Genomic DNA, 19052 nt, shown 5'->3' with positions numbered 1-19052 from the left:
GGTACCTACGGTAGCCAAGACGACTGTTCTCTGTGTCCTCCACACGCCCTTCAAGCCTAAGCTTTTCTTCATCTCTGCGCAGTTTCCGTTACTGGACCTCTTGAACAAGGAATTCCGGCGAGTGAATATCACGCTTAAGATGAGCGAGCCAGTCACGATTTTCGCCGAGCCTTACTACGTTTCGACGACCAAGTTTCTGCGCACTGTGAGCCCGTAAGCACAAGCACTAATGGTCAAGAAGACAGCATAGTGTTTAATGTGGTAGGGTGGTTGAGAAAAACCTTATACAGTACAAAGTTCGTTTGAAGAATCCGCCGCGGTGTGCACTTTTGGCGAAGACTTTGAGTATATATAAAATGGAAGAAGCCAATTGCACTAGTTACCTAGACAGCCACAACATACCGTACTCTGCGCTTGGGTGGAGTGGTATGTGTTGATTAATGTCACGAAGCAACACATATGGGTTTTGAGGTACGCGATAGTGAAGGGCTCCAGATTGATTTAGGCCACCTGGTTTTTTTTAATAACTTGCGCTGACAGCGCAAAGCCCAAGCGTGTTTTTGCATTTCACCTCCATTGAAAAGCGGCTGCCGCGACCAGGCTGACTAATGGGCGACACTCACATAAGCAGCGAACCGCAAAGATACTGATTCACCGCGGCGGGTGTCACTGCGCTAGATATGATCTAAAAATGTGAAATAATTGGTTGCTTGAGTCAGGTACCTGGTTCAGTTAAGGATGGCAGGACACTCCAGATTGAAACCTGCCTTGCTTCTTCGTTGCAGGCGAACGTTGTTCAACTTCATGGGCTGGAGTGAATTTGTCTCTAGAGCCGGTTACGCGTCGAAACGATTCCGTGCCGCCAAATTAAATTACACCAAGGATGCCTACGGCCTCATGAAAGACCCTCCGCTATGGAAGAAGTGCGTCAAGCTCCTGACATCTTCTATGAGGGAAGTCGTCGGTCACCTCTACGTGCGAAAGAAGTTCAGCTCGAGGGCCAAGCGAAACGTGAGTTTTCATTTTTCGACCACTGCACTACACAGGTCTCCTCAGTCTTCCATGTGCTCAGAAGCTCTGGACACCGTGTACGCGCGACATATTCTATTTGCTAACGCCGCCTTCCGCTTTAAGCGTATATCTCCTGTATATACGGGGTTGCTGTTTCTATCGGCGGTCCTCTCTTTCTCCCTGTCTTCAGCCGTCTTCGTTGAAAGCTTTTTCTTCCTGACGTCACTAACTTAGCCCGATCACTACAGGCGAATCTCGGTTGCCACCTCTCGGCCTTTATTTTTCATTAATTTGCTCTAACATTAGTTCTCTTGAACAGGCCAGCAGTTAACCATACATCACATTTAAGCGTCTGTTGAAGTCATTTTCGTCATTGAAATTTGGCTAGGAGTTCACCAATTGTTGTTTGTCTCATAAACACTATTATACTTTTCCTCTCTCTGCGAATGTCGTATAACGCTCTATGGACCTCTGCCGTGTTCTTAGATAACTTTCAGAGCTTTAGTTGCGTTCTAAATTTCAGCCACATAAGGCAGCAAAAAAGGGACATGGCAGAACTCTGAAATTTGTTCATTTTACCTTATACGGCTTCGCAAACGAATTTTTTCCCCGGAAGTGGCTTCGTCAACGAAATCTTTTGAACCAGCGCTCAGTAGCATTCGACGGCGGTGAACAGGCTATATATTTACTGCTACATGCCGCAAACTTCTCCGTGCTATTATTCATTGCACAGAAGTAGCGATAAAAAAAGGCTACAGGGCACACTTCGTGCGAGCTCAGCATTTTTATATAGAGCGATTTTCTTAACTTTTACAGACTTTTATTCAAAAAACTGTGAGAGATAGGTCGATGCGGTCTTTTGAGGTTGGATTTAGAGCAAGGCGGACATATTGTACCTCGTATTAAGGAATAGTTAAGCGATCAATTAATTTAGGTAAAAAACGTTTTTATTTTTGATTTTATGAGGAAAGGTTATATTGCAAACTGATGGCCGTCACTATCGAAGGTGGGCTGTGTTTTAAAATTCATTAATCGGCAAACTATTTCAAGATATCGAACGTGCGTATTTGAAAGCTTGTTTAGTTGGCTTGCCCCCATTACATACTTGTGAAGTGATGCCGCTGCGCGTGTTATCGCCGCGGGATTCACGCTATTTTCTTCTACATCATAATGCACGCAAATAGCGCCTGTATTTGATGTTTAAGGGCGAGCAGCGCCATTTATACATCTGCAATGCAAGAAACTCAATTCAACGAGCTGTGAAATATTTCCTTTTGACGTTCCATATTTCGCAGTACATTTCCTACTTACGAAGTTTGAAAAGACAGCTCACCTTCGATGCTGACGGCCATAAACTTTACAAAATATCCTTGCCCCTAAAATCAAAAGTAAAACGTTTATTTAAGTTCAGCCAATTATTTCCTCTGAATATGGATTCATATGTGGTAAATAAAGCTCGCTTTGTTGCACAATCCCGCTCGACAGATCGTAGCGACATGTGTCCCAGCTTATGTATATATTTATTTACATCACCCTTCAGGGCCGTGTGGTATTACAGAGGGGAAGTGGTAAATATACGAAAAACGAGAAAATGCAGTTGGTTAAAAGAATGTTGATATAGCATCTGAATATACAGTCTTAGCTATTGTTACGTGGAACTGCTCATAATTTAGAATGCCAGCAACTTCTGTGGGAAGGTGGTTCCAGTCACGTGAGGTTCGTGGCAGGAATGACTGCGAGAAGCATTTCGTACTGCATGACGCAATTCCGATTTGGTGATTATAACCAATGCGGCGGGATACATAAATTGGCTGGGGGAGGAGGTTATCACGCAGAGCGGGTTGATGATGCAGCTTGAGGAACAGGGTGATAAGAAACAATTTTCTACGCAATGTCAATGTTGGGAGGCAGAGATTAGACTTCAAAGCAGTTATACTCGCTGTGCGGTTGTAGTTAGCAAGGAGCAAACGTGCAGAGTTATTTCGCACCCTCTAAAGGTCATTAATTAAGTTTAAATGAGTAAAACCCGTACATGTGTTGCAAACTTATTACAATAAGTTATTACCGTAAAAATTAGTAAATGTTAAAAAAGCGTTGTGCATAGCATGCTCAGGCAGGATAAAGACGTTTGACGTTTGATTACCAAAATGATTCGCTTATGACTTGTAGAAGGAAACAAAATATGTTATGATCATGTAAAGACATTCGGCGCAACTGCGACCGCAGGGTCTTTTGCCTTTCACTCTTCCATTTTCCGCTTTACGTGAAATTACTTGCCTTTCCAGCTGACAGCTTCATTGCGACAAATGGCATTTAGCAGTGCCGCAACTTTGAGCACGAATGCTTCTGAAGGTTGTAGGTGGTTTTAGTTCCACTCAATGCGTAGGCTTCTGATAAGTGCTGGCTTTAGGAGAAAACAGAGTGGAGGTGGCTCTGGGGTGGCTCCTTTCTGTTGGGCTGTGGTCGTCTGGAGGGTAGAGTTGGTTGGGTGGGTGGCGCTTGTGGAGGGCGAAGACAACTACTTTGTGTGCTTTCACACACCGACGCCGCGATTCGGAGAACTGCGCCTATTTGTTTATCGGATTAAAAGTGCTTGCCATATTGGAGGTCGTAGCACCTTATCTTATAAATACGCGTATTACTAATTGACTTTGTATTTTATTCTGAGCGTAGCTGAATTCAATATTAAAACCATGTCTTCACTTTGGGTAAGCGAGCTGTAAACTTAGGTTGTTGCCTCAGGTTTAACAAAAAGAAAAAAGCAGCAGAGCGTCCTAACACTTCGACACCCCGTGGCAAGGGGTGGTGCTTTGCAAATTATGGTTCTTGATTATTATTTCATCTTGCAGGTATTGTTAGTTACCATCCTTGATGCAGCGGCTAGTAGCTGGCAAGTGATGGCATTTTATTACTGTTGCAGGACAGCTGAGGTTACTTGATGAGAAAAGATCGAAATAAGAAATTCGCTAAGCAATATCTGGTTAATGCTGGCCTCACTGTACTTTGCCATTGCCCGTCGGGCAATCTTTCTATTAGACGCGTGCTGTCATATTAGGTTACTAGCATTACGTATTTCCTGTAGTCAGTGCTCATCAGTTCCTAGCATTAATATACTATTTTAACTGTCCCTAAAACTACAGAGAAGTGATGGTCAGTTGATGTTAATGGCCAAAAATTTTTCAAAAGGGAGCTACGGCTAATGTGCGTTTGTTCTGCACATCCTGGATACAAATTTATTTAGCATTCCACCACGGAGAAGCTCAACCCTTCCCCGGTCAGGGCAAGAATTGCTTCAGATGTATTCCCGTACCACTCGCATACCAGGCGAATGCTCAAACTACAAGGCCATCACAGTGAGGGACACAGAGGAAAGTTTGTAGATACCATTTAGACATGGTTGGAAAACCACAAAAAGATTTTGAGCCCTAATAGCGAGCTGTGCTCAAGCCGAGAGAGAAAACAACGTGCAAAAAATCTTCTGGTTCCTTTGTTGATTACCACGAATGCTTAGATGTCTTTCTCGGTTGATATATATTACCCTCCACTTCCAGGCATCTTTCTCCAAAGCCATCGGTTTCGAATAGCACACATCGCATAAGGCGGAGCTGCTTGTCGCCATGTCTACGCACGCCACTGTAATTCCTAGCTTTTCTATGAATGAACAATTTTTTTTTCTGTTCAGGTTGAAAAGATGTCGTACAGCATGAAACACATGTTTCAAAAGAGACTACACAGCATCAAGTGGATGGACGAAGCCACTAAAGAAAGAGCACAGAACAAGGTATCAGGCACCTTCTTTACCTCAAGAGCATTTGTAAAGGGCTGCTTTAGGCAATAACTGCCCTTCAAAGTTATTCCTTAGAGCTGGGCATAGGACAACAGAAACTTAGGGAGGGCAATTATTCTACGACAGACAAAAATCAGCTTCGCATTCTCATACATTGACTGCGTATACAGCCGGAGCATATGCTACCATTTCTGCTTTTCTTGTGCCTGTGCCCTTCGAGCTTCCAATTTTGTTCTCTACATGGGATATTACATGGGGCGAACGCCATCGTCGTCGCGGTCGTGGCGAAAAGCGCACCCGCAGCCAACTTATCACATCATGCTGGTGTTCCTGCGGCATTCAGGCCATTTCGGATGATGAGTGAGCGGTCTTCACAATGTAGCATATACATTCCTTTGGTTAAGGGATTGTCTGTGCTTTCTAAGGTTCTGCCCTGGAAAGACTGTAGACTTCGGTGAATAAAACAATGCCTCAGTGGCTGAGGCGCAATGTGACCCAAAAGAAAATTAATTAAAACTGCTTCGCGAGATGATGATGCATTTTTACAGAATGCAAAATCTTCCGGATATTATTATGGCTCCAAGTTTTGTTCAAAACAAAATACTCAGCGGATTTTGTAACATGAAAAACAACGAAGACAAAAACAGATTATTCAGTTATGATTTCAAACCAATTTCAAGTCCCGAGAGGAAACAAATATTGTATCTTCATTAATTTGTGAGGAGCTTATAACTGCTGCGGCGTACGGCGAGCACTAACTTTAGGCAGCCACTTAATGCCGCTTGCACAACTTTACACTTCGAAAAGTGAGGGCAACAGTCGTGGCTGTTCAATGCTTAGAATATCAGATGCTGCACGAAACGGGCTTATTGTTAGTTTTCGCACTTTAAGCTAATTGTTTCTAAAGAGAAGAGCACTTCTCAAAGTTTTGGCCGTGAAGTATAGTACTGTATGTAGATATCTGTATCTCTGCTGTGTGTAAAATAGTTATCTGTCATACAAGAATGGTTAGTACACTTGAGATATAGAAACAGAGCGTGATCTTAGTTTCACCCGGCTTCCTTGCTCGTTTATGCAGCTCCGGAAGATGAGGCCGAAGATCGGCTACCCGAAGTGGATGATGGACATCAATAACCTCGAAGGCCTCTACAGACATGTGAGCAAGTACACCCCAGAGACACCTGGTGACAGTGTTATAATGGAATGGTTCTTTGCTTGCAGCTTGGTGAAGTAAAGAGTCGAGACCCTTTCGTCAAAGTCATAGACGACATCGTTGAGAACAACAATCGGAACAGGCTCTTAGAGCTGCGCAAGCCATTTGACAAGACCAAAAGGTGCGTACCAGGTCGTTTACTAAGCCCCGTCCTCACGAAACGAGACTCTTGCATGCTACAGCATCAAAACAGTTGTATGGTACAATAACCTGCTACAGGCTGTCGTTCAAATCTCATTCCTGATATTAAACGACATCTGCATAACAAAATGTGTAAGTTTGTAAAAATATATGACATTTGTTCGGTAATTGTAGACATTTGAATGACAAATCTGTAAGGCTTATTGCATCCTACAGCCCTCTTCACCATAGAGGGCATATTTTTTCTTCTTCATTCGAGACAAACAACACCTGCGCGAATTTATCACTTCTTGTGCTGATTCCACATACATTCATACTTTCTGAGACAAGGTCCACTAAAAAATGTGTTTAACATTGAAAGCATTTGCGCAGCACCCCTTCCAAATAGTCTCCCAAGCTTGCAGTCTATACACACTTCAAATGTCTCTCGAGGTCATGGAAACAGTTAGAAAACGCCTCTTTTGGCAGGGCTATCAGATCCTTTGTCGTGGCGTGTTCAATGGCTTCCACGCTCCTCATACCGCGGCCCTTTATTCCTCTCTTCACGCGAGGAAACAGGAAAAAATCGCATGGGGAGAGGTCAGGCGAGTGTGGTGGATGGGGAAGGACAGTAATGCTGTGCTTGGGGAGAAATTTTTTCACGCTGAGAGCAGTGTGTGGCCTTCCGTTATCGTGGAGAAGGCTCCATTGTCCAGATGCCCATAAGTCAGGGCGACGGCGTCGCAGTGCATCACGCATTTGTTGGAGAACGGGGATATAAAACTCCTGATTCAGCGCCTGTCCTTGTCAGACGAACTCGTGGTGTATGACACCTCTGGCATCGAAAAAACCATTAGCATAGTCTTTGTTTTGGTGTTCTGTCGCCGCACCGGTCGCGACGCCTGAGAGAACCGCCATTCGGCGCTCTGCCTCTTTGTTTGAGGATCGTATTTAAAACACCATGTTTCTTCTTCAGCAATGATGCTTTCGACGAATGCAGCATCCTTCTCTGCCTCGAAGAGCAAATCAGCGCTCATTGATGCTCGCGTGTCCTGCTGGTCCTGCGTGAGGGAGTGCGGCACAAGTCTGGCATTCAGTTTTCCTTTTTTTAAGTTGTCCCGCAATATTTGGTGGTATGTTGTCTTACTAATGTCTAGAGCATCTGATAGCATGCGGAAAGTAATGGTGCGGTCTTGCAGTACGATTTCCCTGATCCGAGCAACGTTGTTTTTATTCCGTTAGGTTAAAGGACGCCACTGCCTTGTGTAGTCTTCGACTGACATTCTCCCCAAAAGAACCTCTTGTGCCACTCGAAAACTTGCGCCCGCGATAACGTCTCTTTGCCATAAGCGTCACGAAGGAGCTCATACGTCTGTGTGGCTGTCTTGCCAAGCTTCACACAGAAATTTATGTTCACAAGCTGTTCGAGGTGGACGTCCCTCTCTCCACATTCACTCGCAGTAGAATGCGCAGACAAGTGACAACGTATTTTTCTACATGTAGTGCCATCTAGCGGCTGCCTCAGCAATTAACTTAAATAGCTCAGGTTAGCCCGCAAGGACGTTGCTACACATACGCACCAACATTTGTTCTGGGGAATTATTTCTAGAGAAGAAAATAAATGAGTCTCAAAACTTTACGGACAAATGTTGTATTATAAGCCTAGGCGTTATTTCCTGCAAGCCTATATATACAAGCTGTTTCAGCGAACACTTTCAAACAATTTCAAAAATGTGGCTTTTGCCGAATAGTATTAACCGCGTTGGCGGGCTCCAGGCAATCGTTTTAAACAGTACGTTGGATAACTAATTTTTAATAGTTTTCTTTTTAACTCATAGAGTTAGGCGCGTAGTTGCAATTAGAGATTTGTAGCCGGTCGATAGTAATAGCCACATGAGCTTTTAGAATTTCGAAAAAGCGCTGTAGATCGACAAAATTTGGCATTTTCGACTAGTTACGAGCACTGGAGGGGCTGCTTTGCGTGCATGCTTTCGAAACCGTATTAATTTTTTCGCAATGCAGCCATATTTTGCCAAGTCACAGCGGCGAGGGTAATCGCGTTTTCGAAATTCTAAAAATTGATATAGCTATTACTAACGATCGGCAAAAAATCTCTGGTTACAACTAGGCGTCTAACTCTCCTAGTTAAACAGTTAATTATTAAAAATTAGTTACCTGCTTACTGCTTAAGGCAACTGACTAGTTTTTACCGCCGCCGCGGTGGCTCAATAAAGCCAACGTAAAACAGAAAGCAATCGAGCGATCAACTGTGCTGGAACACAAGGAAAAGCAAAGAGAAAAGAATTTGCAGTGCCAGCTGAAGTTACTGCTGAACATCGAAAGTGCGCAGCCTGGTTTCTGTATGAAGCAGATAAAGGAAGTGAAAAGAAAACTTGAGCGTGTAAATGAAGATAAGTATAAAGGGGTAGTGGTGCGAGCACGCGATGAGCGATTATAGCTAGGAGAGACGCCCACTAAGCGATCCGTGAGTGAAGAAAAGAATTATGCCCAAAAAAATGAAGTTCACAAAATACTGTAGAGAAATAAGGAATCCACCGACACGAATCTTAAAGAAGCCGCATTTGTTGATCAATATCGAGATTTACTGGGAAAGGAGCATACAAAGAAAGAAGGTTTTAAACTTGATTCTTTGTGACGAATGTCCAAATTAGATGACAGTGTTAAAGCAAGATTGCAAGCGTCAATAAGTGTAACCGAAATAGAATGTGCGATTGACCGACTAAGTGCAAGAAAGTCACCTGGACCTGATGGCCTAAGCGCCGTCTTCTACAAATTTTTCAAAGGAGAGCTCAGTTTTTTTGTGCATAGAGTCCTCAAGGAAGCTTATGATGCGGAACAATTGCCACCCACTTTTAAGACGGCTCATGTTGTCTTGATTCTGAAGTGTGACGACGCAGTTAGTCTGCTGTTGGTGGTGTCCTATCGGCCGATAAGCCTCACCAACTTCGATTATAAAGTCTTTATGAGAGTGCTGGCAAGAAGGACACAAGGCGTTGTAAAATATCTGGTAGGTCCACATCAATCTTGTGGCATTCAGGGGCGCACCATTACCACCAATGTACACGTAGCGAGAAGCATTCTCGAGTGCTGCGGCGCTCTCGGAGGTCGAGTTGCTATGTTGCAACTCGATCTGGCGAGAGCGTTTGATAGACTATCCCATGACATCCTTTTTCAGCTCTTAGATTATGTAAATATGGGGAATGTTATACCCAAAGGTGTCAAAATGGCGTACTCTGACTGTGCTGCGCACCTCATTGTAAATAAAAGACGGCGAAATTATCACTGTAATTACCTCCCTGAGGCAAGGCAGTCCATTGTCCCCCTTGCTTTTCGCGTTATACCTTGAACCCTTTTGCTTAAGCCTGATACATAATGAAAGGATTCGCGGTTTCACACTCGAGGGAGCAGAAGTTTAGGTGTTCGCGTACGCGAACGATGTCGCTATCTTCTGCGATAATCAAGCCAGCGTTCCAGAAGTTTTTCAGGTGGCGGGTGATTCCTGCGATAAAACAGGATATTGCGTTAACTGGGACAAGTCAGTAGATTTCTGGCGTGGCGAGTGTTACCAACAACTTGAAGTGTTTGCCGACGTAAAATGGACAGCGCTGCCATTGAAATATCTTGGTGTGCCCCTCCAGCGCTATGATGACAACGATCAATACTGGAAAGATGAAATAGAAAGTGCTCGGGATAAAACGCTTGCATGGAACGGTCGCAATCTTTCCATGTTCGCACGTGCGACTATTACTAATCTTTTTCTATTAGGAAAGACATGGTATGTTCAGCATCTATTATTTATATTGAGTGTGAACTTACAAAATATACATAGAGTATTTGCTGTTTTTGTTTGGCGTAGCGCATGGGAACGTACGAGCAGGACCAATTGTTCATTCCCATCGTAATAGTGGTGTGGGTCTTGTGCACCAATATATGAGGCAAATTTTATGGCGTTTTTTTTTCTTCGAGACCAGAATGATCACTTTGTACGCACATTCATCCAAGTACATCTGCGAAATGCTCTGCCCGAGTACATCGTGTCATGTTCTTTTAAAAGAAGTGCAAGGGTAAAAGGTTTTTGGCACGAAGTTGTTTTGTCTTTTCGCTTGTTCAAAGTGCGTTTTTCTTTAGAGTACTTAAGTTCGGTAACAAAAAAGAAATTCTGTAAAGATTTATTGGATGTTATGCTACCCATACCAATGTACCGACAGCTAAGCTGTGCAGGCCCAGGGCAGGATGTTCCCAAAAGGGTGAAAAGAATGCCAGTAAAACCCTGCGTTAAAAGCTTTTTCTTTCAACTCCATAGCAACACACTTGCAGCCAAAACATGGCTAGATAAGAAGGGAATTCTCGTGCCATGAAAAGTAAATTGTTTCTTGTGCAAAAAGCCAGAAACGATCGAACATGCATTCATCGACTGTTGGGACCCTGTATTTCATTGGGACATCCCTCAAAGGACGTTAAAGAAAGACCCGTCAGTCACACCTTATGGGATGCGGTTTTTTTCCTCTAGGTGACTAGGGGGGTTTTCCTTATGACCTCATCATGCTACTCGGCCTCCATAGTTTATTGACAACAAGGATGGCATTTAGAAATGCGGATGTACACGTTCGGCCAGTGAGAGAAAATTTTATAGAAAGTGTTATGTACGTGCGGGAAGCTTACCGTGCCCAACTGGAGCCACCTGAGTTGCTACCCGTGTAGGATGAACTTGCTGCTCTAAAGAAGTTTTAAATTGCTGCGTTGACCCGAGCGCGGTCAGCCTGTTTTAGTGGAGTGATGTGACTGCTGTAAAAACTGGCAATAAAGAAAAAACAAAAGCCTCGGTGGCTCAGTGGTTATGCTGCTTGGCTGCTGACCCGAAAGACGCGGGTTCGATCCCTACCCCGGCGGTCGAATTTCGATGGAGACGAAATTCTAGAGGCCCGTGTGCTGTGCGATGTCAGTGCATGTTAAAGAACACCAATTGGTCGATATTTCCGGAGACCTTCACTACGGTGTCCCTCATAGCCTGAGTCGATTTGGGACGTAAGACTCCCATATACTAAACCTAACCAATTGACCAGCTTTCTCGTGCCCGCCAACCCTGTTAATGCTATGCCGCAAAAGCCATATTTTTACCCCAAGAAGCCTGTTTTTGAAAGTGGTCGCTGGAAAACCCGTTATATACCTTGCGCACTTTTACAGTGTAGGGTATAAAGAGTGCCTGTCTTTCAACCAGAACCTAAACCCAGCAGACATTGGTGGGTTAAATTTTGCTAGCAAAATTATTGATCTTGAACGATTGGGATATTTTAACGTCAGCAGAATACGAGAGCCGTAGAAAGTGTACGCATCACCGTATCTTTGTACCATTCAAAATCATGGAAATCAGGGTCTCTTGGTAAGGCACGATAGAAAAACCTTACTATCTCGAGGAGACTTAGACACATGCAAAGAAGATGAACAGGACTAGCACCAACTTATAAGAAGCTTGTATAAGCGGCGCGGTTCACAGAATGTGATCGCTGCATCAGTGTGTCATCGGGAAAAAAGAAATTTCTTTCGTGCAATTTAAATGTAACGTCTTTTCATGGGTGTCCTGAAGCTTTTCTGTGCTCTCGGTTTTTTCGTGAAGGGATTCGTCATTACAGAAATCTTCTTTGTGAATGAGTTTGTTAAGCGCACGGGCGAAACTAGTGCGCCATTCCGCGCGTCCTTCGCAACCAACAGCCAAGTGTGAATAAAAAGCAGAGAACGTCTTTTTTCTGGTAAAGGCTGCCGCCGTAAAATTAGCCACCACCGTAGTATACTTGCGATCGACTAGTAGACGCCGGCCGGATTCCTAAACCCTGCTACCTTGGGGGATGTGAGGTGAGACACTAGGGCGATGACTATGCTGCCTTCTCGGCCGCCCTGCCCGAACCCTGAACAGACGCGCCGCTTCTAAGCGTGTGCTAACGGCTGAACCCCATGCTCGCGGAGTCGAAAAGCAGCGGGAACTTCGCCATGGGGACAGCTCCGCGCTCAATTCTTCGTGTTAAATATAGCTTAAGCGGTTTCTTTGTTCTCAGTGCTGGCGCTCCTCCTGTCCGCTTTTTTTCGCCTGCGTGTTTCTCTTTTAGCGGCAATTCTAATTCCAACACTCGTTTTTTCTACACCGCGCGCGCGCGCATGCGCGCATGTGTGTGTGTGTGTGTGTGTGTGTGTGTGTGTGTGTGTGTGTGTGTGTGTGTGTGTGTGTGTGTGTGTGTGTGTGTGTGTGTGTGTGTGTGCGTGCGTGCGTGCGTGCGTGCGCGTGTGTGTGTGTGCGTGCGTGCGTGCGTGCGTGCGTGCGTGTGTGCGTGTGTGCGTGTGTGTGTGTGTGTGTGTGTGTGTGTGTGTGTGTGTGTGTGTGTGTGTGTGTGTGTGTGTGTGTGTGTGTGTGTGTGTGTGTGTGTGTGTGTGTGTGTGTGTGTGTGTGCGTGTGCGTGCGTGCGTGCGTGCGTGCGCGCGTGCGTGCGCGTCATCGTCGGCTGCTATCCCATCGTGCGCGGTACGGCAGTGATCTTGCAAACAGAGAAGGCAGTCATATCACGTAGTAGCATTGGTTTGACTTTATTCCAGACATCCACAGGCCTTCAGAACAGCATTTCGGCTTGACATCGCGTGATTCTGCACTCTAGAAAGCAATGAGGTTTCTTACATCTAGGGCTAAAGGTCACACGTGTTTCAACGGTTTAATGCAGCCATAGTTCATAGAAAACTGTTTTCATTCGGCGGAGTTTGTAAAATGTCGATACATTGTAGCCACTGATATTTCCAGTTCATTGGGCATTAACCACAAACTTCAAGTGCAAAGAAAAGAGACTGTTAGTGGGGCACCATCCTGCACAATACCTGTTTAGAATGCGAGAGCTATTGTTTTTTGTTGCGATAGCTACATTACGGTAGCATTTCTAGCCTGCAGCGTGGCGGCGCCGCCACCCTGTGGCTGCGTCGCCACGCTGTCACGTTGTTGGTCACGTGGTGCGGAGCAGCTGCCGGCGGCGCGGCGCCGTGGCTGACCACGTGGCTGTCACGTGGTTGGTCGCGTGACCAAGTTTCACTCGGCCAGCTGTAGCTAACGCGTCACTCCAGGTTTAACGAGAGCTAAACCACCGCCAATTTTTGTTATAGAGTTCATTCTTATTTAATTATTTTATTCAAAATACCTCTAGATGCTCTCCCGGCTATTGGTATTAGATAAAGGGGGATGGGGTACAGGAAATCAATCAAAAATACAAAATAAGCCGAAAATAAGCTATTAACAAACAAAAACACATTACAGGACATTGGAATAAAACAATTAGTAGTAATAATTCATCACACAAGCGAAAATGAAAAACAAAATAAACAAATATTACAAGCATAAACAGAGCAGCAGACAGTGAAAAGGTAAACACTCCCATACAACCTACAAAACTTCACTGAAACCTTACCATTTGAATGAAACAATGTGAATCGTCAATAATAAATGACGAGCAGGAGGGAGTAGTGTTCCGAACCAGAATTTCAAATAATACTAGACTTTCCGGAGCCGGCTGAGTTTAATCTTCAAAGATGACAGCGGAGAGTCTAGTGTTCTGCCTCGAACCCTTCCTTCCCTTTCCAACTGTTCGCACAAGTGTACTGTACTGCCCGCTGTCATCTCTAAAAAGAATTCGCCCTGTTCCGGAAAGTAAATTTTTTTTAACTTGCACTAAAGGTGATGCCCCTTTCTGCTTGTAAGATGAATTCCTGTCAGAAAGACAGTTTTGTCTAAGTGAAGTGTTTTGTTTTCAAGCTAGATTCACGCAGGACAGCTCAGTAATGTTGTCTAGCACGCGAAGAAAACAAGCAAATTCCCCCAGTAACCTAGACTAATGCTCCAGGTTCGTGCGGTGGCTTTTGAGTTTACGCCGACTGACCACGTGTCCATCCCATCTTGAGGATGCTCATCTCACGTTAAACCTATGCAGCGGTTCTTTGGGGCTGAAGCTGCAGTTCAAGTTTCCTGCTGCCGAACATTCCCGTTTACCTGCGCACACAAGACAGCTGCACCATTTCATTCAGGAGGAGGAAGATGCCAAAATTATGACTGCTCAAATATTCTAGCAGTATCTGATAGCAGACTACTGAAAAGGGCGAGAACTGCGGTTGTATAAAAACTTAAATTTACGCCGGGGTGGACTCTTTAAAAAAGGATGATTGGCTGCCGGATACGGTAAGCGGGAGACGTTCTCTTAAAGCTTGTCTAAAATCTAACGCCTATTCTTTCTTCACCTCATTGAATTACTAGCTTTTTTAGATAAAACACGCAGAAGATAGGTCACAAAGTTTAAAAAATGCGACTCACAAAGATCATTTTGATACTCAAATTTCTGGCACATTATTTTGCCAGGCAGCAGCTGGAAAATCGGTGAAGCACAGTTAGTTTTCTAATATAAAGAAAAAAGAACGTCTGTGCTTGCTGAACCCGCCCCACATCAAGCTGTTGATTGTTTTTTTCTTTTCGGGTATTTCTTTGCCTCGTGAGGGGAGCACGACAACCAAACACCTTCCTGCCTCCCGCCCCTCCTCACATGCCGTATAACTTCCGACATACAAGTTCTGTAGCAATTATTGAAGCTGTTATCTCTGCCATATTTTTTTTACATCTGCCTTCTGCTCAGTTACCTGTCTCTTCCCATGTTTTATTTTCTCCTCTCCAATGCAGATGGGGCCTTGGACCTGCAGCCGTTAACGCTTTTTATGGCCCTGACATAAACGAAATGAGTGAGCGAACAATTGCTTTGTGGCACTTTACTTGTTCCATTGTACATAAAAAACATTCATTATTCAACTATATGTGGAAGGGGCACCATGCCGCCTCTTTCATGTCAACTTTACCTGGTCTTTATGGTCAACTTCATTCGTTCTTTCCTGTTTCAAAGCGTAGTTCTTATAGGAAAGTTTTTCCCACCTGCCACTAATGGTCACTTAGAACGACATCTTAAGCTCAGGATTCCACTTTTTTACAGCAATTTTTCGTTTAGTTTCGTGCTAACATATTCTTTCCAATTGCGTGGGTAAAGTACATCCATTTTATTTTGTTTATCAGCGGAAGCGTGATTTTCAAAGGCTTTCTGAAATCGCTCTTGAAAAATATGTACATATTTTCTGTACAGTTTATGCATACATTAAACATTCTCGTCTCAGTGCGGCTGGCATAGGCAACTACATTTTCGTCGAACCCACATTTGCGCTGGGCGAGCACTGTACCGAGACGAACACTGCGGGTATCCGTGTGGACTTCAGCCGGGACCTCCGGGTCGAAATGGCGCAGGATGAGAGGTGCAGTGAGGAGACGACGCTAGATGATGTAGGCGTCGTCAACGGCGAGTGACCAAGCCTAAAATTGGCACTGCTTTCAAGCAGCTGAGTCAAAAGCACAGCAACTGATGCAAAGCTGCGAATGAAACGCTTAAAATAAGAGCAGAGCCCTAGGAAGCTGCGGTGTTCATTAGTGGCGGAATGTTTGGGAAACGCAGTCACGGCACGAAGTTGGGTGGGGTCAGGGCCTACACCGTCTTTCGACACATCGTGACATACTTGGCCATCGCGACCTAAGTTCCGCTGCAGGCCGGCGTTGGTAACGCACGTCAGGACGTGCTTGAGGCGGCCGAGCTGTGTCTCAAATTCGGACGAAAAGGTTACTATATCGTCGAAGTAGCACAGACACGTTTTCCACTTAAGGCTGTTGGAGCAAAGGCGAGGAAGAACCAGCTACGACAGCGTTGAGGTTCAAACTTTTTATTTGCGCTGCTCGCGCTGCGGCGGCCTCGCACAACTTCCTCTTTTTTGTCCGGCGCCGCATGCCTTGGCCTACGAGCCAAGCGCGGAACGAGGAGAGCTACAGCCCCCCCCCCCCCCCCCCCTGAGAACGAAACCACAGGATTCGCCAAGCGGATGTGCTTGGTGGAAGCTGCGCACAATGGTGGCGCAGTCGAAGCGAGAGCGAGTATAGAGCCGACGGGCAGAGGAGTGGCAATGTAAGCTGGTTTGATGCGGTCAGCAGCCTCGACGTCTTCACGGCCGTAGACTTCTAATGTGAAGGTCTGCACGCGGCGGAGGACACGTAACGGTCCATCGTAGGCCGGCGTGAGCGGTGGACGGACGTGGTCCCGGCGGATGGAGACATGGGTGCAGGAGGCCAGGTCCTGGCTGACGAACACGGACTGAGGGTGACGGGCTGCTGGGGTGACAGGGGTAATGTGCCGAAATGTGTTGCGTAGGTCTCGGATATAGGTAGAAGCATCGTGGATTAACGGAGGGGAGGAAAGAGAGAATTCCCCAGGGAGACGCATGGAAACACCATAGAATAGCTCAGCAGAAGAGCTGCCGAGGTCAGCCTGCAGTGCCGAGCGAATGCCGAAGAGGACGAGGGGAAGGTGGTCGGGCCAGCGTTCGCTTCGCTGATAAGTGGTAAGGGCAGTCTTCAGTTGTCAATGCAGACGTTCGACCATGCCATTGGCAGAAGGATGGTAGGCGGTCATATGTATGTGGCGGACGCCCAGAATATTGAAAAGAGCAGTAAACAGGGCCGATTGAAACTGGCGGCCGCGGTCGGTGGTGACGACGGACGGGCAGCCGAAGCGAGAGACCCAGCCGGCCATGAAGGCGGAAGTAACAGCCTCGGCTGTAGTGTGAGCAATGGGCAACAGCTGGGGTCAGCGGGTGAAACGGTCGACACAGGTGAGCAGATAAGAGGCCCGACGTGATAACGGGAGTGGTCCAACAAGGTCTATGTGAACGTGGGGAAACTGCGTCAGGCGGCAGAAAAGGAGAGGCAGGCGTGACGGTATGCCGGTGTACATTGACGCGCTGGCAGTGAAGGCAGGTTGATTCCCAGTGGCGGACGTCGGCATTGATGCTTCGCCAAAGCAAACGAGATGTGACCAACTTCTGCGCAGCACAAATATCAGGGTGTCTCAGGCGGTTCAGTTTTTCAAAAATGGTGCGCGAAGCCCCGTCGCCGCAGTGGTGGAGAGTACGCCATTGACGAAGTGGTGCGTGCTGAGATCTTTGAGGCCATGAGCTTGCATGTCGACGCCATGCTGAAGAAACTGAGGAAGTCCGCGCCGAGAACAGCTTGCGAGACGTCAGCAATAACGAAGGTCCAGCGAAACGTGCGGCGCAATCCTAGGTTAAGCTTCAGGGACCGTTGGCCGTACGTGCGAATGGGGCAGTTGTTGATCGCTTGGAGCGGGGAGGTCTGTTCGATGCTACGGCGATCTGCCCAAGACGCCGTTATGACGCTGACTTGTTTTCCCTTGTCAGCCAGGAAACGAGTGCCAGTAATCTTGTCCGAGACGTAAAAGAGGCGGCATTGCCGTCCACCAGCATCACTTGCCGCCGTGAGTGGCCGGTCGCAGCGTCTCCCGTCCAGGAGCACGTGTTTGTGCCCTTGCGGGCAGAGCTACAGAAAATACGGTGGTCCAGCAGACAGCCGAGGGCGAGGAGCCTGGCCGTACGTTAGATGGTTGGGATTCCGGGGAGTGGCGGCGTGGCCTGAACCTCGGCGGAGAACGGCGCGGCAAAGTCGCGAGGACATGCTGGCAAGCTGGGAGTCTGCGGCAGTAGTTGGAGGCGGACTGGCCACAGAGCTGACGTTGAGGAGGTTTGAGTAGTCCGCAACAGGGTCAGCGAGTTCAGCTTGCTTGTCTTATGAAACATCGCCCGCAGCTGAGAGGATGGAGATCATGTGTTGTAGAAGACGCTGAAAGAACAACTCACGCAGAAGTGGGTCGTGCTGAGCAGCGGAGTCTCCCAGAAGCTGCCGCATGCGACGGAGGAGCTGCAAAGGGCGGCTGCCACCAAGCTCTGCAGCGTTGAGGAACTGCTGGAGTTTGTTGCGCTCGGACACTGACTTGCGGTCGATGATAGCCGCCTTCAACGTGTCGAAGGGTCGAGCCGAGTCCGGCAAGCTGATGACGCCCACTAAGTCCTCAGCGACGTCTTGAGGCAAGGACGACACGAGGTGGAGGAACTTGGTCTCCTGGCTGGTGATACGTCACAGCTGGAAATGCGCCTCAACCTGCAGGAGCCAGGCCCGGGAGCTATTGGGCCAAAATGGCGGCAGGCTGAGTGGCTTGAACGCGCCCACCTAAGCACCGAGAGGCTGAGCGTTTTGGGACGGGTCACCGCCGGTAGGTAGGGCGGAAGAGCCAGGGAAAACCATGTAGGATGATGGGGTTGCGTGTTCGAAGCCGGGTCGCCAAAGCTGTCGGAGCTAAGGCGAGGAAGAACCAGCTCCAACAGCGTTGAGGTTCGAACTCTTTATTTGCGCTGCTCGCGTTGTGGCGGCCTCGCCTAACTTCCTCTTTCTTGTCCGGCGCCGCGTGCCCTGATCTGCGAGCCGAGCGCGGCGCGACGCAAAACTGTATCCATCATTCGCTCGAAAGTACCAGAAGTGTTAGATATGCCGAAAGGCATGACGGTAAATAGGTAGAGGCTGTCAGGGGTCACAAATGCGGTTTTGGCACGGTCTGCAGCTGGCATTGGAGCCATTGGGATAACCAGAGCGCGTATACAGTAATGAAAAGAGCTCCTCTTCTTGGAGACACTCCAGAGCGTCATCATTACGGGGCTTAGGGTAGACGTCTTTGCACGTGATCTTATAAATGTGGCGGTAATCGGTGCAAAATCTAACGGACCCATCCTCCTTCATCTCAAGAACAACCGGGGAGGAACATGGGCTTTTGGAGGGCTGAATAACTCCGCTTTTATTTATGGTGTCTCACGGTTCAATAAATTGTCGTTCTGTCGCGGAAACGCGATATGTGCGCTGTCTCAGAGGGGCATTGTCGCCGGTGTCAATGTGGTGCTCTACAGGCGACGTGCGCCCCAAAACACGCTGGTGGCGATCGAAAGAGGAGCGAAACT

The 19052-nt window shown here is 46.8% G+C and overlaps 1 protein-coding gene across 4 annotated transcripts in view; it reads left to right on the top strand.

Annotated features, from left to right (window-relative positions):
- LOC144134734 (neprilysin-1-like) overlaps positions 1-19052 on the top strand; it is a 147814-nt gene that overhangs the window by 105789 nt on the left and 22973 nt on the right. For all 4 annotated transcript variants that reach the window (XM_077667576.1, XM_077667578.1, XM_077667577.1 and 1 more), the window contains 6 exons: positions 83-213; positions 786-1011; positions 4694-4792; positions 5877-5954; positions 6020-6132; positions 14845-14903. In XM_077667576.1, coding sequence (XP_077523702.1) covers positions 83-213; positions 786-1011; positions 4694-4792; positions 5877-5954; positions 6020-6132; positions 14845-14903 — 706 coding nt within the window. The remainder of the gene's footprint in view (positions 1-82; positions 214-785; positions 1012-4693; positions 4793-5876; positions 5955-6019; positions 6133-14844; positions 14904-19052) is intronic.

The sequence above is a fragment of the Amblyomma americanum genome, chromosome 5 (assembly GCF_052857255.1).
Source record: "Amblyomma americanum isolate KBUSLIRL-KWMA chromosome 5, ASM5285725v1, whole genome shotgun sequence".
Classification (NCBI taxonomy): domain Eukaryota; kingdom Metazoa; phylum Arthropoda; class Arachnida; order Ixodida; family Ixodidae; genus Amblyomma; species Amblyomma americanum.
The sequence above is the reverse complement of the archived record's forward strand: the minus strand, read 5'-3'. Positions and strand labels throughout refer to the sequence as shown.